The sequence below is a fragment of the Leucopleurus acutus genome (assembly GCF_964270905.1).
Source record: "Leucopleurus acutus genome assembly, chromosome: 5".
Classification (NCBI taxonomy): Eukaryota; Metazoa; Chordata; class Mammalia; order Artiodactyla; family Delphinidae; genus Leucopleurus; species Leucopleurus acutus.
Window position 1 is genome coordinate 2,423,409 of NC_139147.1, and position 24,265 is coordinate 2,447,673.

General features: G+C 46.1%; 1 protein-coding gene across 1 annotated transcript in view; it reads left to right on the forward strand.

Annotated features, from left to right (window-relative positions):
- HSF2BP (heat shock transcription factor 2 binding protein) overlaps positions 1-24,265 on the forward strand; it is a gene marked incomplete at both ends in the record, with an annotated part of 81,853 nt that overhangs the window by 33,624 nt on the left and 23,964 nt on the right. Inside the window, 2 exons of the mRNA XM_082839078.1 lie at positions 985-1,102; positions 12,046-12,149. Of these exons, the coding sequence (XP_082695204.1) occupies positions 985-1,102; positions 12,046-12,149 (222 nt within the window). The remainder of the gene's footprint in view (positions 1-984; positions 1,103-12,045; positions 12,150-24,265) is intronic.

The window sequence follows — 24,265 nt, forward strand, 5'->3', positions numbered from 1 at the left end:
AGTTGTTCTGGTAGCATAGATGAAATTTTATATTCTGCCATTAGGTTACCGTTAATCAAAGCAGAACAAATCAGTGATAAAATTAATCTTCCATTCTCGATAGTTATTAGCAAACTAAAAATAGAAGAACACTTCCTTAAACTTGTAGAGGATCTCTGCTGGAGATTCACTTAACTGTGAATTACTGGAAGCATTTCCACTGAAGTCAGGAGAACGAGGATGCTGCTGCCCTTCTTGTCTCCACCCTGGCCGGCTCATTTGGGTTAGAAATTTTAGTCACTTTGAATCATGCTTTATTGTTAGACCTAGCTAAAGAAAAATCTTACCGACACACACATAAATATTCTGGATCACTGACGTGTCCTCACGGGTATTTGGGAATGTGATGGAGCCAGTGTTATCTGCAGCGGTGTCCATGGGAGTCCGTGTAGTGACTTGGTCTGGTCCCCGTGCTGGTTCTGTGGGGCCTCAAGCATGAAGAAATGTGATACTTGCTGACCCACAGCAGGATGTACAATTTAGAAAAATTTCTTTTTGGAATCAGTTTTTGTATTCTCTCTTGACCTCATGATCTCAGTTTGGTATTCTGGTTTAGAGTCATTAGGATTTCACTCCCAGGGTTGAAAGTGGATTTTAGTGTCCTTGGTCCCAGATAAATAATCAGCCCCTACCTTCTGTTTGGACCCTGACAGCCCATAGCTGTTTAATCCAGTATTCTGGAGCCTGGTGTCCACTTGCTGCGCTGTGGTCAGGCTGCAGACGTATTTAGACCCAGTGCTCTGTTCCACTACTGAGGCATTTGCTAATCACAGCGGACGTCACTCACCGTTTTAGTAACGGCTGTGGTTGTCAGTTACCCTATCTGGGCTGTCAGCTCTGTGGATAACCATTCTGTGTGTTCATTAAGTCTGCTAGGAGAAGGACAGCAACACATCCTCTATCTTGCACAGACTTTTGACGCTTTGTTTCATCTTTATGTTGCAGATGTAGCTGCCGTAGCGAGTGGTCGTGAATTCCTGGTTAACTCAAGTCGGGTGCTCTTGGACACCATACTGCAGCTTCTGGGAGACTTGAAGCCGGGACAGTGCACCAAACTCAAAGTGTACGGTGGATGATATTTAAAAGTTCATGTTTATTTACATAGTAGTTAGAATTTGCTGATTGGGCCCCCTTTTCAAGCAAATGCACTTAATTTGGCTATAGTTCTAAAAAATAGAAGAAACAAATTTCCCGGAGAATTAAGGGATACACTCTCTATTCAATACTATTTTAGGAAAATAATATAAACAAAAGGAATGTTCCCACCTTAGGGCAATCACTGAGTCCCAAATGCTATCATGGGTGAACTTCAGGGTGAACTTAGAATAGGTGATGGTTTTGACAGCACCCCACTTCCAGGAGCCAGAATCCGGACTTATTTTCCACTGGTGCTTAACAAATTACCACAAACTTATTGGCTGAAACAACACCTACTTCAAGGTCTGTAGGTCAGAGGTCTGAGTGGGCTTGGTTGGGCTACCTACAGGGTCTCAAGTGGCCCAAATCAAGGGTTGTCCAGGCAAGGCTCCTTTCCAGAGGCTCTGCACAAGAATCTCTTCCACGTACATCCAGGTTGCTGGAAGAATCCAATTCCCTGCGTTGATAGGACTCTGGTCCCTGTTTCCTTGCTGGCTGTCAGGCGGGGCCACGTTTAGCTCCCAGGGCTGACTGAATTCCTTATCACGTAACCTCACCCCATCTTCAAGTCACAACAGCTTGCCGAACCTTTCTTACACTTCAGAACCTCTTGGATTTCCTCCTCTTTTGCCCGCCAGAGAAAACTCACTGTTCTTTTTTTTGTTTTTTTTTTTGCGGTACATGGGCCTCTCACTGTTGTGGCCTCTCCCGTTGCAGAGCACAGGCTCCGGACGCGCAGGCTCAGCGGCCATGGCTCACGGGCCCAGCCGCTCCGCGACATGTGGGATCTTCCCGGACCGGGGCACGAACCCGTGTCCCCTGCATCAGCAGGCAGACTCTCAACCACTGCGCCACCAGGGAAGCCCAGCTCAGTTTTTGATGGGGTCACGGGTTTATATTTGGCATAACTGGATAAACTCCCTTTTGATTAACTCAGAGTCAGCTGATTAGTAACCTTAATTGTATCTGCAGAGTCTCCTGCCTTGACCAGGCAACTTAATGTGACCAGGGTGTTATATATCGGTCTCGGGGATTAGGGCAGGAAACGTTGACCCATTTTAGGATTCTGCTACCACACCATTTATTTCAAGTGTTTGCTTTTAGTTCTTGAGCACTTCATTAAATAGCTTCTCTAAGTCTTTGTAAGATACTTCTCACATCTGTGTCATCTTGGCCTTGGAATCTCTTGGTTGTCTTGTCCCACGTGAGTTGGGATTTTTCCTGTTTCTTTGTAGGCTGAGTAATTTTTGGGTTGTACTGTGGACATTTGAATATTATGTTTTGAGACCCTGGGTCTTGCTTAAATCTTATGGGAGGTGTTGATGTTTTGTTTCAGCAGCGGTCAGCCTGGTTGGGTTCAGGTCACAAGTTCTGACCAGCCTTCTCTGTTTGTGGCTTCCATGTCAGTTCCATTTTTTTGGCCATGTTGCACAGCTTTTGGGATCTCAGTTCCCTGACCGGGGATTGAACCCCGGCCACAGCAGTGAACGTGCTGAATCCTAACCACTAGGCCACCAGGGAACTCCTTTCAGTTCCATTTTTAAGAAGCTTTTGCAGTGCTGTTGCTGTGAGGCTGATCCCTCACCATCATCTCCTGATGCTCTGCCCCTCATGTATGTCCCTGTTTGGGACCTGGATGATAGTTGATATTTTAGTTTTCAGAGTCTTAGATATGCTGTTTATGATCAGATCCACACATGCATAGCTTGGGGTGAGGCCAGGAGTCTGTAGACGACCTTGTGGGGTCACATTCCTGAGACTTTTTTTTTTTTTTTTGCGGCACACGGGCCTCTCACTGTTGTGGCCTCTCCCGTTGCGAGCACGGGCTCCGGACGCGCAGACTCAGCGGCCATGGCTCACGGGCCCAGCCGCTCCGCGGCATGTGGGATCTTCCCGGACCAGGGCACGAACCCATGTCCCCCGCATCAGCAGGCGGACTCTCAACCACTGCGCCACCAGGGAAGCCCAATGCTGAGGTTTTATATGCGCTGAGGTCACATGTTTCTGCAGCTAGGCCCAGTCCAGGGCAAGAAGCAGGAGTTCAGAGGATCACATTTCCTTTCCACAGAGTTTGAGTTACCCGAGGACTCCCATTGCCAGCACGGTCACTGCTGCGAGATCCCGCTGCTACTCCTCGAGCCTGAGCAGAGGGCTTCTCCTGGTGCTCTCTCTGTGTGGTTCGTGCCACCCTGGGTTTGGGGGCTGAGTGGTAAACTCTTGGTTTGGTGGTTCTTAAAATTCTGGTCTTCTTCCCAATCTACCTGCAGAGACGTTTACTTGCTTACTTGACAGTCTTCCATCTGACCCCCAAGCACAGCCGTGTGCAGGCTGTCAGCCTCAGACCCGTCTTGGGATCCCTGTGCAAAGCGGCCTGAGGCAGGTCTTGCCGCTCCGTTCTCTGTGGCCGCCTTCTGATATGCACACTGTATACCCACTTTCTCCATCGCTGCTAGCGTCCAGCCTGAGTCCTCCAGAGCTAGGACCCTTCCTGTACTGCAAGCAACCCTCCTGTTCCGTTTGGCCTCTCCACACCTTGACTGTAGTTTGCCTTTTTCTTGGGGGTTTGGCTTTCCTCGCCACCCTCGTGGTCAAAGGCTGCCCATTTTCAGCAGCTTGGGTGCCTCAGACCCAGAGATGGGGGTTTTTACAAATAATTATTTAGAGCAGTTGTAGCTTCACAACAAAACTGAGAGGAAGATGCAAAGATTTCCCATATACCCCTGTCCCCCCCCGCCCCCCATGCGTAGCCTTCCCTGTTATCACCGTCACTCACCAGAATGGTACATTTTCTACCGAGGGTGAACCTACTTTGGCACGTCAGTCACCCAAAGACCATAGTTTACCTAAGAGTTTACTCTGGTTGTTGTCCATTCAGTGGATTTGGACAGATACATTATGACACACATTCATTATTACAACAGCATACAGAGGGCCCTGGGTTTATCATCACGTGGGTTTCCAGCCTCTGAGGTGGAGAGCCCGTCGTGGTCCTTAGACACATGCTCCCTTGCTCAGCTCCCTCCTCCCATCACTCCCCGAACCTCGCTGAGACTCCTGCTGCTTACTGCTCCTCTTTCCTCCACGGCCTCCCCTCCGTCCAGCTAACCTGGACCCTCACCACCATCTCCTGATGCTCTGACCTTGGACCGGCCATCCACCTTCTCCCTTCCTAGCTGTGGTGATGCTTGAGGAGAAGGTTTCAAATGCACAGAGTCATGCCGTTTCACCCTCACCTGGTCCTGAGTCCCCCTGGAACCCTCCTCTGCATCCTCATCGGTGCCACTTTCATCTCCACCGTGGCCGGGTCAGACTCAGACTCTCTCTGTGACTCCGGCCCCTGCGCTGCTCTTCAGCCCTCTGTGGGGCAGGGGCACTTATCCCAGCAGGTGGCTCTCCTTCCTGCTCCCCAGGGAGAGCCGAGGGCTGTGGGCCTGAGCTTTCTCGTCTCTCTGCCTCACTTGTGTCTACCCTCTCACCCTCACTTTCTTCTCTCATGTGGCCTTTCGGGGTTTCCACCTCTGGCTTTGATTAGCTGTGCTTTTGATTAGTTGCCCTCTGGGATTTGGCTCAATTAGCTGTCATCTCCTGCTTAGGCATTTCCAAGTTCTCCCTTCCACTGGCTCCTTTTCAGCCGACTTTCTCCCAGCTGTGCTGTGATCACCTTCAGCGGCGCCCTAGGGTCCATATCAGAGCATTTCCAGCTCTGCTAGGATTTGGGTGGCTTTGGATTTTCCACGACATGACACGTTTTCCCAGAATGAAGGGCTGGCTTATGTTGCCCTGTTCCTTTTGTTTCCCTTGAAGTCCCCATGGGCCCTTGGGGTTGGTGGCCCTTTATAACAGACTTGATTCTACCGAGGGGCCCCAGGGCCACCTCTTTGGTGACAAGTGGGACATTGTTGTGACTTGGCCTCTGTGAGTTCTTTCAGGGCTATGTCTTCTCAGGCCATTTAATTTCTCGATAGCTCCAGTTTATCTGCCTTTGTTTTTGGAAGACCCTTTTTAAACTCTCCAGATCTAGACACTTCCAATATCTGGCCCTGAGGGCCTCTCAAGGTGCTTTCTGCTGCCAGCAGGCGGGCTGGGTGCTGCTTGCTGTGGTGGTGTATCTTTTAAGCCTTGGCTTCCGTATCTTCAAGGGGATGACCTTCTTGCTACACCAACCAGGTCTGTGTTCTCTGTTGATAATTTTTAACATTCACATCAGCCTCTCAGGTGTCTGCTCCATATGGCCACTTGATAGGACTGTGGGCAACCCCAGGCGGGCCCTAGACCAGGCTCCATCTGCCAAGGCCAGGGAAGTCAGTGCGGCCTGGCAGGGGCTCTTGTCCACCTCTTCTCTGTGCATTTCTTCTTACTTAGCCAGCACTCGGGGTGTGAAGTGTCTGGAGATTCCCCATCCTCACCAGCATCGGTCCTTTTCCTTCCACCTCCAACCACGGGGCATCAGCCTGGCGCACAGAGCGTCTGGTACAGGCAGTTTCTGTGCGTGTCTGGGGTTGTACCCCGACCTTGGGATTCTGAGGGCCACCAGGTGTCGTGCTGGCCTTGAGCCTGGTACGATGGACCCTCAGAAACTCCTGGTTGTGGCTTGTTTCCCCACTGCTGTCGTGTGACACTGGTGTTGCCGTTCTCCTTGACGCTCAGTAAGAGCTGGACAAACACAATTTTTGTTTCTCATCGGAGATCTGGATTTCAGGAGTTAGGATTACTTCCAGCCTTTTAAGCTCTCCCTGGTTTCTTTTGCACTTAACTTTCTCATTCACTTTGTCTCATTGCCCATCCTTCATTATGATTTTACCAGTCCTATTGACACAGGCCTGGGACAGGCAACCCACTTCTGCATACTTGCTCCAGGGAAAGTTCTACCCATAAACCCCAGGACACGTGTGCAGAAATGTCATAGCAGCTGTGTTCGTTACAGCACGCACTAGGAACTGACCTAAACCTCTGTCAGCTGGAGAATAGAGAAATAAATTGTGATCAGTATGTTGGGACGCATCAGTGAAAATACGTTTGAGCTATGCAGATCAACACGGACAGACCTCTGGCGGTGGTGGGGAGGATTACTGCGGTATGCGCTGCTGATACAGGTGTGGAGAACAGGATCGTCAGGCTCTGCATATTTGCTGTAAAGGTACATGGAGATGCACGCCTCTCTCCCGTAGCAAATGAGATAGTGGTTCCCACCTGCCTGAAGTCCGAGTTCAGACAGAGTTCATGAAGGGGATTTGACTATGGTGAGGAGGTTTCTTTCTTAACCAGGGAGGTGGGTGTCGTGTTCTGTCTTTTTGTGTGTCTTCTCTGTTAAGTAGTAGATAAAAATTAATCTAAGGTACTTGATTAGGATTACGTATGGTACATACAGGCCACAGATTTTTAAGCTCTGACTTGACTGGGGAGGGGGTCCGAGTCTAAAACAAGCATGTTCACTAGTCAGTTACTATATCCTCTTTAAAAATTGGTGGGGGGCTTCGCTGGTGGCGCAGTGGTTGAGAGTCCGCCTGCCGATGCAGGGGACGCGGGTTCGTGCCCCGGTCCGGGAGGATCCCACATGCCGCGGAGCGGCTGGGCCCGTGAACCGTGGCCGCTGAGCCTGCACGTCCGGAGCCTGTGCTCCGCGACGGGAGAGGCCTCAGCGGTGAGAGGCCCACGTACCGCAAAAAAAAAAAAAATTGGCGGGCCTCTAACTGCGAGTTTCCGTCCGTCATTTGGTCTGAGGTGTCTGACGGTATTGCTCTGCCAATTGCTGCTTTCTCGTGTAACATGTGCAGTCTTCTCTAAGAATTGTATTACTCTTTGTTCCTTAAAATTACTTGATGGTGCTAATTTGGCTAATTTAGATTTTAGTCAGTTTTGGATGACTGATCTGTGGGTCTTGTTTCAGGTCAGTAGACATCACAAGTCATGCCTTTTGGTTTATTTTTATGGTTGGCTTGTTTTGAAGTACTGGGTGTGTTTATTCTTTGTTGCTTCTAGGTTACAAGTTATAATTTCTTTTACAAGGAAGAACAAGGTAGCTCACTCGCATCACCTTTACTTTGAGCACCTCAGCCTTGGACGTCAGACTGTCTGGGGGGTGGCTTTCTGACGTCTCACCAGGAGAGCCCGCTCAGCCTCCAGGCGCAGGCCTCATGTATCTAGGTGGAGAGAGGGCCTCGTCATTCAAGGAGAGTTACTTGCGTAGCATTTTAAGTTTACTACTACCTTTATTTTAGCATTGCTTTCAGTCCTCCTATTATCAACGTCAGATGCCTCTCAAATTCTCAAGACTGCAGAGATGGGGAGATTGCTCTTTTGCAGCCCATGAATCCATTTATAATGTATCTTCTGCTTAGGTTCATGGTGGGAAGCAGAATTTACCTACTTTTTTGTCATTGGAAGAAACAAATGACTCCTAGTACTACAGTAGTTTGGGAAATGACATTTCCTTTTAATACTGAAGTAGCAGAAGAGTGAATTGAATGGGCGGTCTCTTTTGACCTGACAGTTGGAACTTTGAAACATTATTTACAGAGTGCTTTTTTTTTTTTTTTAAAGGGCATATGTTGAACTCATACTTTTTTTTTTAAAATTAATTAATTAATTAATTTATGGCCGTGTTGGGTCTTCGTTTCTGTGTGAGGGCTTTCTCCAGTTGTGGCAAGCGGGGGCCACTCTTCATCACAGTGCGCGGGCCCCTCACTATCGCGGCCTCTCCCGTTGCAGAGCACAGGCTCCAGATTCGCAGGCTCAGTAGTCGTGGCTCACGGGCCTAGTTGCTCCACGGCATGTGGGATCTTCCCGGACCAGGGCACGAACCCGTGTCCCCTGCATCGGCAGGCAGATTCTCAACCACTGCGCCACCAGGGAAGCCCTACAGAGTGCTTTTGGTTGGAGTGGAAATGTTGGAATAGAAAGTATTTGCATAAGAAACAGGAAGTGGTTCAGGGTTTGTTGTTTGCTAAGTCGCGGTGTGACCTTGGAGGATTCTCTCGTCTTCAGAAAGATGTAGCCTGGCAGTAACACGAGGTCAGGCGGCACCATGGCTGTGGCAATCAGTTTTGCTCCATTTTAGCTTCTTCTTTTTAATATTTATTTCTTTATTTATTTAGGCTGCGCTGGGTTTTAGTTGTGGCACACGGAATCTTAGTTGCAGCATGTGGGATCTAGTTTCCCGACCACAGATCAAACCCGGGCCCCCTGCACTGGGAGCGCAGAGTCACCCATTGGGCCACCAGGGAGGTCCCTCAGTCTCGCTTCTTAATGTTGGCTGACTGTGGCCGAATATGGAATTTTAGAGGCATTTGTCCGCTTGTGTTTCTGCCACCTCAAAGTTGAACAGCAGCCAGTGGAGAATCGCAACCAGACATATTATCTGGAGTGTGCCCGCATTTCGGCCATCACCCAGATATTAACTCTGCCTCTTAAGACCTAGAGAAGATTGGCTTATTTTCTGTTCATTATCTAAAGCAGGGGTTGGCAAGCTTTCCTCTAAAGGGCCACATAGAATATTTTAGGCTCTGTGGACCATGCGATCTCTGTTGCAGTGACTCACTGCTGCTGTTGTAGCCTGAAAGCAGCATAGGAAACACATTGAATTTTGAGGAACTCCAACTATTTGTGTTGGTGATCTGAACTTTTCTCTTCTTGAGATCCTGGATTAGAGATCTCAGAAAATTCTCGTTAATGTGTTGAATTTTCCTCATGAATATGACATTTGAACATCCCTTAATAACTCATTAAATGGTTACTAGTGCATAGATTTTGGATATCTGTAAGAATTGTCAGGAAAACTTGAAAGCATTTGTAATTTTGGCTCATTTTGCGGCCTGTGGCGAGGTTGAAAATCGTAATTGGAGACCTGGGCATTACTGTTCTCAAGGGCGCTAGTCTGGTGTTCTCTTCTTGGACGGCAGCATTGCCTTGACTTTGAAAATGCCCATGGAAACAGGAGGAGAGACAGACCGTCTCCGCACGCTGCCCTGCTGAGGCTCTCAATCGCTGGGAGCTGGTTCACTTTCCATGTTGAACCCGAGCGCTTACCATGTCCCGGGTACTGTACCAGCCTATGTGTCTGTGAAGACACATCAGCCGTGGAGCTTGCTTTTGACAAACAAAGCTTAGTGGGGAAACCAGCTATTTTTTTTTTTTTTTTTTGTGGTACGCGGGCCTCTCACTGCTGCGGCCTCTCCCGTTGCGGAGCACAGGCTCCGGACGCGCAGGCTCAGCGGCCACGGCTCACGGGCCCAGCCGCTCCGCGGCATGTGGGATCTTCCCGGACCGGGGCACGAACCCGCGTCCCCTGCATCGGCAGGCAGACTCTCAACCGCTAAGCCACCAGGGAAGCCCGAAAACAGCTATTTTAACAGAAAACTGTAATAAACATTTTCCATGGCATGCATGTATGTGTGTACCATAATTTAATCGATCCCTTATTAATGGACTAAATCGCTATTGTTGATTTCCTTTTGCCTCAGGCTCTAGTATGTCTTGGCATAGTACTATTACTGATCCCATCTTGATTTTAGATTTTGATATATTGCTTATTATGGAATTGTTGCAGTAGTTCTGATTTTTAAAAGTTGCTTTACAATATATTTTAAAAACCTTGGTTACTAAGCTTTGTTGGCACCCCTTAAATCTGCAACCAAAGCAAGTGCCTTGCTCTCCTCACCCTCGCCGGCCCTGCTGGTTAAATGTTCAGTTGTGCACACATAGGACACTGCAGGAGATGGGCTGTGGGCTCTGGGCTCTGGTACCTTTTCCTGAAGAGAACTGGTGTTTGTCCTGACAGGCAGTTAGCTCTTCCTGACTCCTAAACCCTGGCCCCCCCGAGGTGGTCAGTGCCAAATCTGTGCCTCGTTCCGTGGTTTCCTCTCACTCTCCACTGGGCTCGGTAGTGTCTGCCTCGTCCAGTGGCCGGGTCAGAGCCGGCCGCAGCCTGGGCAGATTCTGCATGCTCACTAGTGCTCCCCTTGTCTGGTAGCTGCCTTTCTGGGCTTCCTCCTCCCTAGCTTTGCTCCATTTCCTGCAATTTCGTTAGCTCTCTTTTTAAAATGTTTATTTAATTTATTCTTTTTTGGCTGCGTTGGGTCTTCGTTGCTGTGCACGGGCTTTCTCTAGTTGCGGCGAGCAGGGGCTACTCTTCGTTGTGCTGCGTGGGCTTCTCATTGCGGCGGCTTCTCTTGTTGCAGAGCATGGGCTGTAGGCACCTGGGCTTCAGGAGTTGTGGCTTGTGGGCTTAGGAGTTGTGGCTCGCGGGCTCTAGCGTTCAGGCTCAGTAGTTGTGGCACACAGGCTTAGTTGCTCTGCGGCATGTGAGATCTTCCCGGACCAGGGCTCGAACCCGTGTCCCCTGCATTGGCAGGTGATTCTTAACCACTGTGCCACCAGGGAAGCCCTTCTTTAGCTCTCTTTTCTGTTTAGTATTTCTCCTTTCCCAGGTGTCAATTACCCTTGAGTTTTACAGTTTGATTATTAAAGTTTTCATTCTTGTAAGTACTGCTGGGTTCTTTTTTGAGCTGCCTGGTTATTTATAATACTCAGTAGCTCCTTGATGATGTTTTAAATTTCTTTTTTGAATTATTTATACCTATTAAACATAGCTGTTTTCTATTTGGTAATTGATACTTGCATTATCTGATAATTTTTTTTATGCTGACTCTGTCATTGGTTCTTTGTGCTGTTACTTTAAGGTCTTATTTTTCATGTGTTTTGTGATTTTTATTATGAACTTAAAATTGTTAGCACTGTATTTGTGAGAATTCTTTGAGGACCCAGTTGAGGGTCCTTTCCTTTAAGAGAATGTTTCTTGTGGCCGGGTGGCGGGAGCAGCTCCCATCCCAGGTCTACTTTCTTATTAAAATTATTGGCTTGTGGATTTTCAGGCAATACAGAAAGTATGTAATCATGCCAAGCTTGACAGTTCACTCTTTCCTGGCTTTCTGAAGGGGTCTGTGCTCTGAAGTCCTGTCTTGTGTTGGTCTGAGGCTTTTCTTTCTGTCCCTCTGCACAACGGCACTAACACTGACATTCTGTGTCTCTGGAATCTGTCATCTTTAGGGCTCACCTTTCTGAATTTGAGCTCTCACTAAGTTCCCGATTAGAGATGTTTTCCCTTCATTTCTTACAAGGTCATTCATTTTTTTCAAGACTTTGCAAAATATTTGTGTAGCCTTTTCTATTACTGTACAGTATGAAGTTTTGGGGGTCTCTGTATTCAGCAGTATTATCAGAAACCAGTCCTATAGTTTTCCAGTTTTTAATAATATTCGACTCTGTATTACTAGTTGTGGTCAGTTCCCAAGACCACTTTTAAGACCCTATTTAACTCCAGGTCAGTAGGATCGTTGGTTGTTAGGGGTGGTTGGATTGTGGTGCTCTCCATCCCTTTGCTGTGGATTAAACAGGATGGTACGGCCTGACCTGGCCACCCAGGCATCATGGGTAACATTCACTGAATGAAAGGTAGGATTAAATTTTAAACAGTGAATTGAACTTTTAGAGTACAGTATACTTATAAATGGAGGGTTATCTGTCTATAAATGCAGGATTGGTACTAAAAGGGATTACTCAAAGAATATGGTTTTGAGGTTCCCTGTGCCCACTTTGCATATGTGTCTCTTGATTATGTGAGCTTATAAGAGGTGGTGTTACGTGGCAGTATTGCTGAAGTTTCCCATTTTCAGGTAGCCTCACAGAGACAAATATTTTACATACTTCTGCTTACTATACCTGTCATCCAGATTGTGTTAGAGTTGGACATCTGAAGTGTAAGGGCATGAGGGCACCCCTAAATATGCTAAGGTCCTATGAACCAGGAGATATATTTAGGGTGACGCAGTATGGAGGGGCAGCATGTCAACACCATTTTCTTTTACATTTCAGATTAATGCTGATGTCCCTGTACAACGTGAGCATCAATTTGAAAGGCTTGAAGTACATTAGTGAGAGTCCAGGATTCATCCCTTTGTTGTGGTGGCTTCTGAGCGGTAAGGATGGGCTTTACCTGTGCGTCTCCTTATACACCTGTTCCCCTGTGGCAGGAGGAGGTCGTAAAGTATTAGAGATGAGGGTTGTTCATCCCAAGGTGTTCTCATGCCTTCCTAAAAAAAGATTTCAAATTATAGAAAACTCACTGGTATGCTGTTATTTCTAGTTCTGTTTCTGAAGTATCGCTTTCAATTTAGTTATGATTCTGTGACACAAAGAAAAATTATCTAATAAAACAGCTAATAAGTGGCTTTAACCTGTCCCTTTCACTGTGAACGATACAGCACTATGTATGCTGTTTGTGGCTCTGAACATCAGGTGTAGGGAAATCCCGTCGTTAAGCAACGTGGGGAAAAAAGAAATCTGAGAGATTGCAGCTCTGAAGTTCCATCTGTCTATCTATCTATCCATCTGATGTGTTTTTTTGTTTTCTTTGGAATAAAAAGCTGTCTTTACTGTTTCTCCGGCTTTTCTCCCTAACCACCAATTTAACCTAAAATTTTGTCCCAATCTGTTCATCATACTTTTTTTTATATAAATTTATTTGTTTATTTTTGGATGCGTTGGGTCTTCATTGCTGCATGTGGGCTTTCTCTAGTTGTGGCGAGCAGGGGCTACTCTTCGTTGCGATGCACGGACTTCTCATTGTGGTGGCTTCTCTTGTTGCGGAGCACGGGCTCTAGGCGCGCGGGCTCAGTAGTTGTGGCTTGCGGGCTTCAGTAGTTGTGGCACGCAGGCTCAGTAGTTGTGGCTCACGGGTTCTAGAGCGTAGGCTCAGTAGTTGTGGCTCATGGGCTTAGTTCCTCTGCGACATGTGGGATCTTCCTGGACCAGGGATCGAACCCGTGTGCCCTGCATTGGCAGGCGGATTCTTAACCACTGTGCCATCAGGGAAATCCTGTTTATCATACTTTTTAATAGCATGTCTTCAGTAGGAACATATTTCATTCAAGTGTGCAAAAAAATTACCTTTCCTTATTTTTTTGTAATTCAGATCAATCTCTGTTTTTGAGCTTCAGTTCCATTTGGTGGTAAATGCTTATTTTTTGTAACAGGTTTTTGGAGGTATAATTGACATGCAATAAACTGTACACATTTAAGGCAAACAACTGGTAAGTTTTGACGTAAGTTATACACCCGTAGAATCATTATCACGGTCAAGATAATGAGCACACCTGTCACTCTCGAGAGGTGCCTTGTGCTTCTTGGATCCCTCCTTCCCATCCCTCTGTTCCCCTCTTCCCAGAAAATCCCTTGCCTCCTTTCTGTATTACAGGTTAGTTTTCATTTTCTACAGGTTTATATAAATGGAACCATGCACTGTGTATTCTTTTTTGCCTCTCTTCTTTCACTCCGCATAATTATTTCGAGATCTCTCCATCCTGTGTGTATTAATAGTTGATTCCTTTTTATTACTCAGTAGTATTCTGTTATGTGGAGAGACTGCAGTTGCTTTATGTATTCGGCTGTTGATGGACATTTGGGCTGTCTTAGGTTTTGGCTCTTGTAAATAAAGCTGCTGTGAACATTCCTGTATGTTTTTGCCTGGACACCGGCTTTCATTTCTCTTGGGTCAGCACCTGGGAGTGGACTGTCTAGCTCACGTAGTAGGTATTTTTGTGGCACTGCCAAGCTGTGCTGCAAAGTGTCGGCACTGCTTTGCACCCCCCAGCCCCAGCAGAGAGTTACCGCCTCTGTTGTGCATATCCTCGTCAGTGTTCGGCATGGTCCTTCTTAATTTTAGATATTCTGGCAGTGGTGTGATATACCTCACTCACTTTGGTCTTAATTTGCATTTATGTTATGACTAATGATGTTGAGCATTTTTTCCTGTATTTATTTGCCCATCCATATATCTTCTATGATTAAATGTCTGTTCACACCTTTTTGCCCATTAAAAAAAATTGGGTTATTACTCAGCCATAAAAAGGAACAAAATTGGGTCATTTGTAGAGATGTGGATGAATCTAGAGACTGTCATACAGAGTGGAGTAAGTCAGAAGGAGAAAAACAAATATCGAATATTAACGCATATATGTGGAACTAGAAAAATGGTACAGATGAACCGGTTTGCAGGGCAGAAATAGAGACACAGAAGTAGAGAACAAACGTATGGACACCAAGGGGGGAAAGCGGCGGGGGGCGGTGGTGGTGGTGGGATGAACTGGGCGATTGGGATTGACATGTATACACTGATGTGTATAAAATGGATGACTAATAACCTGCTGTATAAAAAAAAATTGGGTTGTTTCAATTGAGTATTGAGGTTCTTTGTATATTCTGCATACAAATCTTTTGTCAGATATGTAGTTTGCAAATAATTGCTCTCAGTTTGTTGCTTGTCTTTTCATTCTCTTAAGAGCATCTTTAAAGAACAGAAGTTCTTAATTTTTTTGGTGAGGTTTAATTTATTGTTCTTTTTCTTCTACGAATCATGCTTTTGGTATAGAAATTTTTGCCACACGGATTTTTAAAATGTGTTTTCTTCTATTAGTTTTATAGTTTTGCATTTTACATTTAGGTCTGTGATCCATTTTGAGTTAATATTTATATATGTTGAGTGGTATGACTCAAAGTTGGGTTTTTTTGTTTTTGTTTTTTTGCATAAAGCCACCTAGTTGATCTAACACCATTTGTTTGGAAGACTCTCCTTTCTCCACAGAATTGCCCTTGGACCTTTGTTGAAAATCAAATGACACTATATGAGAGGGTGTAGTTTTTGGACTCTATTCGTTTGTTCTGTGGATCCATTTTTGTAGCATTATGCCAATACCATACTTTATAATAAATATTAAAGTCAGGTAGTGTAAATCCTCCAACTTTGTTCTTATTTTTCAAAGTTGTTTTGACTCTTTCTAAGTCCTTTGCATTTCCATACGAATTTGAGGATCAGCTTGTCACTTCCTAACAACAACAAAAAATCCTGTTGGGATTTTTATTAGGATTGTGTTGAATCAACAGTTTGTCTTGGGGAGAATTGACATTTTAGCAATACCGAGTCTTCCAGCCAGTGAAATAGTATATGTATGTCTGTTTATTTAGATATTGTTGGGAGAGCAGAGGAACGGACCTCCTTTGTTTCTGGCTGTCTTTTCAAGGCTGCTTCTGTAGTAAATGCCCATGAAGGTAGAGCTACTGTCTCTGTCCAGAACAGAGGGTGGGTTTGTTTACACTCATGCAATAGGGATAATGCTTCCCTCTGGGGAAAAGGTCTGGCAGGATTACTCCCATTATGAACGATTTGGGTTCCCTGAGTTTGGGTTTTCTCTTCTGTAATGCAGCCCATGGCATATGCCTGGCGCTGTGGAATTGGGTCTCACTGAACTGTGCTGACCCTCTGGATATGGCCGTTGCCGTGGAGGGATACTGTTCTTTGCCTTGGACACACAGGGGTGTTGTCTCTCCTGCCAGCATCCGTGAGACTCTCACATGCTGGCTTATTAACTTGCAAGTAGGGTAAAACCCCAGATCTTCCAAAGCTGTAAGGAGGTGGCCGAGAGGGCTGTGTTTGTATTTTAGGAGGCCTCCTGCCCACGAGGGCTGGGTATTTGACCAGACAGCCTTTTTCTCTTGAGAACGTGAGCCAAGGAACCCATGGAATCAGAGGTGGGTCTTGGGCTAGAGGTGGGCAGCTATCCCGGCTGGTCGCTGTGGGCCACGTGCCGGCAGATGGTGTCAGTAGGCAGGGGCGGGGGTGGGGAGAGGGCGAGGATAATTAAATAAAGGTCCCTAACACTCCTGGAGTGCCAGGCAATGTGTATTTACAGATTTACTTCTCTAAATACCCTTATAAGGCAAATATTACAATTTATGTTTTATATATGAGGAAACTGGAGCACGCAGGGGTGAAGTGACTTCCTCGAGGTCATACAGCTTCTGGGTGGAAGTCCGGGCAGTTGGGTCCTAGGTCCCTTCTCCCAGCCACCCTGTGGACCTCCGCTCCGCAGGAAGTGCCTCTGAGGTGGACGCTTAGTTCCCGGTGACCTCTCTCCCTTCCTTGTCTCCTGGCGTGGCGTGGCTCAGCCTTAGAGAGAGATGTCCTGAAACCTTGCGCCCCTCTCTGCTAGCTTGCAGAGTGATCCTCCAGCGCCTTTTGCCAGTTGTTTACTTTCGCATAAAAAGAGGGCCTTAGGCTGAATGTTCTCTAGGGCCTTTGCTAGCTCTGGTGCTCCAGAAACGTTCCAGGGCCGAGTGACAGTCCTTACAGTTTCATTTTAATTTCGGCAGCTCTCTAGGTTGCCAGCAACCCAAGAGTGTCGGTTCCTGACCCTCACCAGAGGTGGCGCGCTTTGACCAGGGTGGATTGTTCCTGCTTGAACTTTGGGTCCTGTACAGTGGGGGCTGGGGTGAAGTTGCCTTAATGCCACTTTTTGCCCCGGGGCCATCAGGCTTTCTTGCTCATGAAGACAGTTACTGGCTCTTTTGACAGTGTGCACAGCCCAAAGCCTAATAAATCTTTTGAGATGTCATCTTGATGTTATTTGCTATCACAGTCAAATAAAGACAAGGTCTACCAAGCCCAGCATGTTGTCCCCTGATTTATCCATGGAATTAATTTAACTTAAAAATTGAAATTTGTTATAGAATTTGGTGTGTCTTTTAGGAAGGTGAATATGTATTTTATTATAGAATAGGAAAACAGAAACAAAAGTAGTTCTCTGGAAAAAGTATGTGCATCTCGGTGCCTGGCGGTGGTGGTGTGATTGTTTTCATAATTCTAGACTGTCATAACTGCTTAGGACTAAGAGAATTTAAAAACTGGGGCTTCCTTGGTGGTGCGGTGGTTGAGAGTCCGCCTGCCGATGCAGGGGACATGGGTTCGTGCCCCGGTCCGGGAAGATCCCACATGCCGTGGAGCGGCTGGGCCCGTGAGCCATGGCCGCTGAGCCTGCGCGTCCGGAGCCTGTGCTCCGCAATGGGAGAGGCCACAACAATGAGAGGCCCATGTACCTAAAAAAAAAAAAAAAACTGGATTATTCTTCTTTGCTTTTAGGTAGATCTGCTTTATGAAAATATACTAGAAAATAAGAGTCTCTCTTAACTTTTAAAAGATCTAGGAAAAAAGATTCCATTACTTCTTTCAATAATTGGTTCCTACATTTGTCAGTTTTCATGTTAGGAAATTTGATATGTTTTAAAGAACATGGACTTTGGATTCATTAGACCCAGATTGAAGTTACAGCTTGTGTACTTGGGAACTTACCTTTTAGGATCCCTCTTTTCTGCTCTGCAAAATGGGGATTTCTACCTCAAGGGTCTTCGTGTATATTAAAATGCAGTAGTGCCTGGGCCAATACCTAACACAGTAGGTGTTAGTTTCGCTTTTTATTTATAATCTAAACCTTTTATGCCACAATGGAAGCTCATTTCCTTTTAATTCCTTTGACCTAAAGGTGGCGAGTTGCTTTCCAGCATCCGGACTTCTTTGATCCAGGGTACAGGACCAGTTGCTGTTAATCATCCCTGACTAAATAATCTCATTTCCTTTAACCTTTGCCGGGTTTCATTTTCCTTCCCTTTATTCAACTGTGTTGCTGGCTTTTTCCCAGGCTTTCTCCAAATTCTTCACATTCCTCTTAAGCCGAAGAACTGGCACGGAACTCTAGCAAATAGCTGATGAGGGCAGAGTGTTTTCGGGAGGGACGGCCATTAACGGTTATGTCACCGTCAATGCAAACTGGCGTTCAGATCACACCTGTAACTTTTTAGTGCTGCATTTCCTACTCACATTTACAATGTTGAACAGCCACATAGGCATTTGCTTCCCATCTTACATTTATTTGGTTTGTCTAAGTAATATGAAACATTGATCGTTCTACCCAATTTGTATTAATATCTTCAGCCCAGACCTCTCTCCTGAGCCCCAGACCCGTATATCCGACTGTCTACTTGACATCTCCACATGGACAGCTAGTAGACATTCAGACTCAGTGTGTTCAGACTAAATTCCCAATCTTCCTCCACTTAGCTCTACCCACGGCCTTCCCAGTCTCAGTTGATGGCAGCTCTATTTTTCCAGTTTCTCAGGCCTGTGAAGACCTTGGAGTGATTCTTGTCTCCTTCTTCTCTGATACCCACGTGCAGTCTGTAAGGAAATTCTGATGGCCCTGCTTTCAAAATACATCCATAATCTGACCACAGTCTGCCACTACCACCAGGTTTTGAGCCTCCCTCATCTTCTGTTTAAAAACTTCAGGTCACCTCCTGCAGATCTCCCATCAGCCCATCCCTGTAGACCATGGATTGGGAGGCAGGGGTATAATGGCCCAGATCCTGGACAAGTCTCCTTACTGAAAACAGTCAAAATGTCTGGTGAGATATAAAAAACACTTTAAAAGCCCTCCTTTGAGCTAGAAAAGTAGTAATTACACCCAGAGCACAAAAGCCAAGTGAAAGTGAGATGCCAGAGAGGTTAACAGAGACCTGAGCTAACTCCTGTTCTGAAGGCATTTGTCAAGATGACCTTTAGTTTCCGTGTCCTAACAGGGTGTGGGGACAGGAAACAAAGCTCAGTTACCACCCTAAATGAGTAGCCGGGTAGGGGACTCCCAAAGGTACTTACCAGCATTGTCAGGGTAGACTGAAGGTACTCTTCCTGCCCTTGGAGACTACAGGAAGGTGGCCTGTTTGACCTTAGGGACTGAACACAGTGGGGGAAAATCTCTTCTGAGAATAACCACAGGCTGTAGTGGAGGAAAAATGTCCTCTGAGAATTAATCACTGTAGACTGGTTTTCATGCAGCTTCGAAGCCTGAATTCAAACCACCCAGGCAGTCCTCGTTTAGAGAACAATGCACATCCTTTCTGGAGGATTCTTTGACTTCAACCGGTTCATACAGATAAGGTTCCAAGAGTCAGAGCTCACATATAAAAATTACAAAAGCATGGGAAGTATCATCAGTGAGATAACGTGACATAGACCCTAAAGAAGGTTTCAGGTCTAAGAGTTATCACATCAATATAAAATAGGTGTGTTTACTGTGTTTAAAGAAAAAAAGAAGGGATTAATATATGAGTAAAGAGTGAGAGATTGTGAAAGTGACTGGGCAGATCTGAAAAAGGGTCAAATAATATTTCTGGAAGTGAACGATATAATGATTGCAATTATAAATTTAACAGACAGCTTTAACAGCAGATTAGGCATAGTTGAAGGGATAATTAGATTGATGCAGACAGTTCTGAAGAAATTATCCGGAATGAAGCACAGAGAGACAGAGATGGAAAATTGGAGCGGGCAAGAGACAGGGGAGAGACTGGGCACTGGACGGTCAGCATTCTGGGCAGGGAGGGGAGGGCGAGTGGGACAGAAGCAGCGTTTGGAGGGATGATGACAGAACTATCAGCGTTCTGGGCAGGGAGGGGAGGGCGAGTGAGGCAGAAGCAGCGTTAAAGGGATAATGCCAGAGAAGCTCCCCACCCTTGTTTGCACTGAATTCGAGAAGTGCACCTGATTGCAAGCAGGATGAAGGACAAGGAATCTGCACTAAGACACATTGTGATGAAAACCAGAACATTAGAGAGAGGAGGTCTTAGAAGCAGGCAGACAGAAAAGATGTATACCTTCAAAGGATTGACACTTTGACTGACAGTTGACCCCTTCACAGCAATAGTGCAGTATCTTAGCACGGAGAGAAAATAACTGTGAACACGAATTTGTATGCTTCTCTCCCCCCGCCAACAAATAGCTTTCAGAGCAAGGGTGAAATAAAGACATTTCAGACAAACAAGAACTGAGAGAGTCTGTCACCAGTAGACCTTCCCAGTAGGAGCTTCTAAAGGGTGTCTCTCTCTATATATATATACATACACACATACACTTCAGGAGGAGCTTGATCTCGGATGGAAAGTGTGAGATGCAAGTGAGAGCGATGATCAGAGGCGGTAGCACATGTATCAATAAGTCAAAATAAACACCGACGAACAGAAAAGCCAAACGGTAGAATACCAAGAGCAGAGTGATAGCATGTGCACTGGGAGGAGGATAGGCAGAGCGGCAGCATTGTGAGGTCCAGCCCTGTTCAAAACCGAGAGCCGAAACAGTGGCTAATTTCAGACCTTGATAGTTGGCAGGTGAAAATTTCTAGGATCACGTGGAGATAATAGAAATAGACTCTATGCCTATAACGTTAATACAGGATAAAATGCGATGTGAAAAATAATTCAAAAGGTGGCAAGAAAGAGAAAAAATGAAAAAATAAGATGGAAGCAATAAATCCAAAAATATGTACAGTTACAACTATAAATGGACCAAATGACCCAGTTAAGAGATAGTCATGTCAGACTGGATTTAAAATAATCATCCAGTTATATGTTGTTTATAAGAGATTCATTTAAAACAGAAGAATACATAAAGGTTGAGAATAAAAGGAAAACATACTAGGCAGATTCTCATCACCAGATTCTGTGTCACCAGGATACAACATTTTGAACTTATATAAACACTTCCTAATATAGTCTCAAAAATGAAACAACTGGGCTTCCCTGGTGGCGCAGTGGTTGAGAGTCTGCCTGCCAATGCAGGGGACATGGGTTCGTGCCCCGGTCAGGGAAGATCCCACATGCCGCGGAGCGGGCTCGCTGAGCCTGTGCTCTGCAATGGGAGAGGCCACAACAGTGAGAGGCCCACGTACTGCAAAAAAAAAAAAAAAAAAAAACAACTGAAAACAGCATAAGAAGGAATTCATAAATCCCCCATGATCAGGGACACTTTAACCCACTTCACTCAATACTTGATAACTAAAAAAGAACAAACATTCAATAAGGATATGAATGGTTTGAAAAACACAACCAGTCTGCCCCACTGGATGCATAGAAGACTCCAACTGTATACTTGTTTCAGTTACACATGGAAAATTTATGAAAGTGATCATTTTCTGGGGTTTGAAGCAAGTCTCGCATTTCAGATGATAAGAATCGTATGGGATATCTTCTTTGACCACAAAACAGTGAAGGTGGAAATTAATAACAAAAAGAGAATTAGTAAAATCCTGCATGTAGAAATTAAGTAACCCATGAGTAAAAGAAGAACTCATAATAGAAATCAGATGTTTTGAACTGCATAATGAAAATATTATGTATCAAAAATGATGAAATGCATTTAAATCAGTATTTAGTAGAAAGTTTATCAATTTAAAGAAGAAAGCAGAAAATGAATGAGCTGAACATCTACATAAGAGCTTAAGAAATGGGAACAACCCTGGGCAGCTCAGCAGCAGATTTGAGCTGGTAGGAAGAATCAGCAGACTTAACACTAGGTAGAGGTTATCTGGTCTGAACAACAGAAACAGAAAAGGATGACGGAAAATGAGCAAAGCTCAGAGACCTCCAGGACGTCGTCAAGCATATACCAGCATAAGCACAGTATAAGTCCCTGAAGGAAATGCTCGAGAGAAGAAAGGGGCAGAAAAAATATTCGAGAAGAGAACATCTGAAAACATCCTAACTTAGGACCAAGAGAACATTTCGGAATCAGTGAAACACGTACAAGGACACCACAGATTGACAGCTCACTGCTCATCAGAAACAGTGGTCCTAAAGCGGAGGGATGATGTGTCCAAAGTTCTGAAAGAAAAGACCTTCTACCAAGAATTCTGTGTCCAGCTAAACTAGTCTTCAAAATGAAGGCAAAATACATTCCTGGATACGCAAAGACTGAGAGATTTTATTGCTAGCAGACCTTCTTTACAAGAAAGGAAGTTCTTAAAGCTGGGAGAAAATGACCCCAACGCATAACTCCAATCCAGGGATATTGGTGGAGGCCACCTTGCCATGGGCTCAGTGTGATTCATGGGTAAGGCTGGTGTTTCAGAGGCGCTCTCTGTTGAAACTGTTTTTTTTTGGTTTGTTTTTTTTGCTGTACGCGGGCCTCTCACTGTTGTGGCCTCTCCCGTTGCGGAGCACAGGCTCCGGACGCGCAGGCTCAGCGGCCATGGCTCACGGGCCCAGCCGCTCCGCGGCATGTGGGATCCTCCCGGACCGGGGCATGAACCCGCGTCCCTTGCATCGGCAGGCGGACTCTCAACCACTGCGCCACCAGGGAAGCCCCGTGGTTTTTTTTTTTTAAAGACAAATACCACACCTGTTGCACTGACAATCTGAACACTGGGCTAATGCAAAGTATTAGGAGAAATATTTAACCAACATAATAAAACAGTTATATTGAAGATCTTTGTAAATAACCATCTTAAATGTTTTGCTTTTTGATCACATGGTTATCATCATTGTTCACATAATAAAGATGTAGCTAACTAGAATCATAACCCTTGCAAGGCCACCTATTTGGGCTAATAGGAATACTGAAGATACGTAACTAAACTTTCATCAGCATGCAAACCTCTCAGCCTTTCTCTGTGCATATGACCCAAATATATATAACCAAATGCCAAATATTCTCTGTGATATAACCAAAGTCCAAATAAGAGCGTTGCATCTCTGTGTGAGATGATGGACAGCTGCACGCAAACTGAAGTGTTTCATTCATTCATTGGAGCACCTCCTACATGTTACAGGCGCTTGGGATCATCTGTGAGCCAAACGAGATCCCTGCCCTCTTGGAGCCTTCATTCCCGTGTGGAAGAGAGACAGTAAACAACAAGCAGACCAACCAGGGGAATTACACAGTATGTCAAAAGGTGACTGGTGCCACGGGAAAAGAGACTGTGACACCACAGTGGGGTAGGGAGGTGTGAGTTAGAGGACGGAGGCCTCACTGAAAGGAAAATGATGCTTAAACTAACTTTAGAAAAACGAGAGGAGCTATTCACAGAAGATGCTGGAGTAAGTCAAAATTTGAGAAAAATCTAAACAGCCAGGCTTTGGGAAGGGCAGGGTGAAGCCGGCTGCAAGCTGGAGGATCCCTCTTTGCATCCTTGTGTCAGCACTCTGACCCGGCTTCAGCGACCGACAGCACAGATGAACTTCCCCCAGGTGGCCAGCCACATAGCCACAGGCAGCTCTGCATCACACCTCATAGTTCTATGGCCCAGACTGGGAAAAATACTCCTCTTCAGCAGCTCCAGCCAGAACACACCTGGAGGACGACTCTGGTCTGGCTCAGGCCACGTGCCCTTCGCTGAGATCGTCACCATGGCACCGCCAGGCCCCACGCTGACCAGCGAGGAGGGTAGAAGGCAGGAGCATGCCAAGCAGACCTAAGAACAGCCCCACGGAAACCGAGTCCAGGCTAACTTTCCTAGCCCAGGGTCCAATCACGCCACCAACAGTGAACCTGGGGACCCCACCTCTGCCTAGGCTGGTGAACAGCCTGAGGAGTGTACAGAACAGGAGGTGCGTCCAGGCAATGTTGGGCCAGAGGTGGCCACTAACTTCTTGCAGGTCGTGGCAAAAAGACCCAGACGCTTGGGCAAAGTGGTGGGGATTCAGAAGACCCTCAGAGACCCAGTCAGGGCCCAGTTCAGTGAAGAATTGGAAAGCAAATCCAGAACAGAGGCGGGAGGCCACGGGGAAAGCTAGAGAACGCATCAGTGGCCTGAGGGAAACCGGACACCGGCTCCTAACAGACGCCGAGCAGCAGAGGCGGCTCCTGCAGCGCGTGGAATGGAGACCACGGCCAAGGGCAGGGCAGAGGCAGGCTTTCGACAACAGGAATTGTGTGGAGATCTAAGGTCTGGTTCCAACCAAAAGGAAATGTACGGTCTAGGTGGATATGACCGATATTTATGAAACAAGATACCAAGAAAATGTTAAATCAATATGTCTCTAAGTAAAATGGGAAACCAAAGGCAGCAGGACTTGGCGTGGGCTAGAGCGCAGCAGAAAGCTCCTAAGAGGCGTGGCCTGAGCTGAGCCTGCAGAGAGCAGGACAGCGAGGGCGGCCGAGCGAGGCGGTGCTCAGAGCCGCTGGGTCTGATGGCTCTGCGTGCCTCGCATGCGGGGGATGGTGCAGCGTTTGTCCTTTTGTGACTGGCTTGTTTCACTCAGCTACCTCCATGTCCTCGAGGTTCAACCACGTTGTGGCAGGCTGAAAAATACTCCACTGTACGTATAGACCACAGTTTCTCTATCCATTCATCTGTCGATGGACATTTAGGTTGCTTCCTTATCTTGGCTATTGTGAATAATGCTGCAGTAAACATGGCTATGCAAATATCTCTTC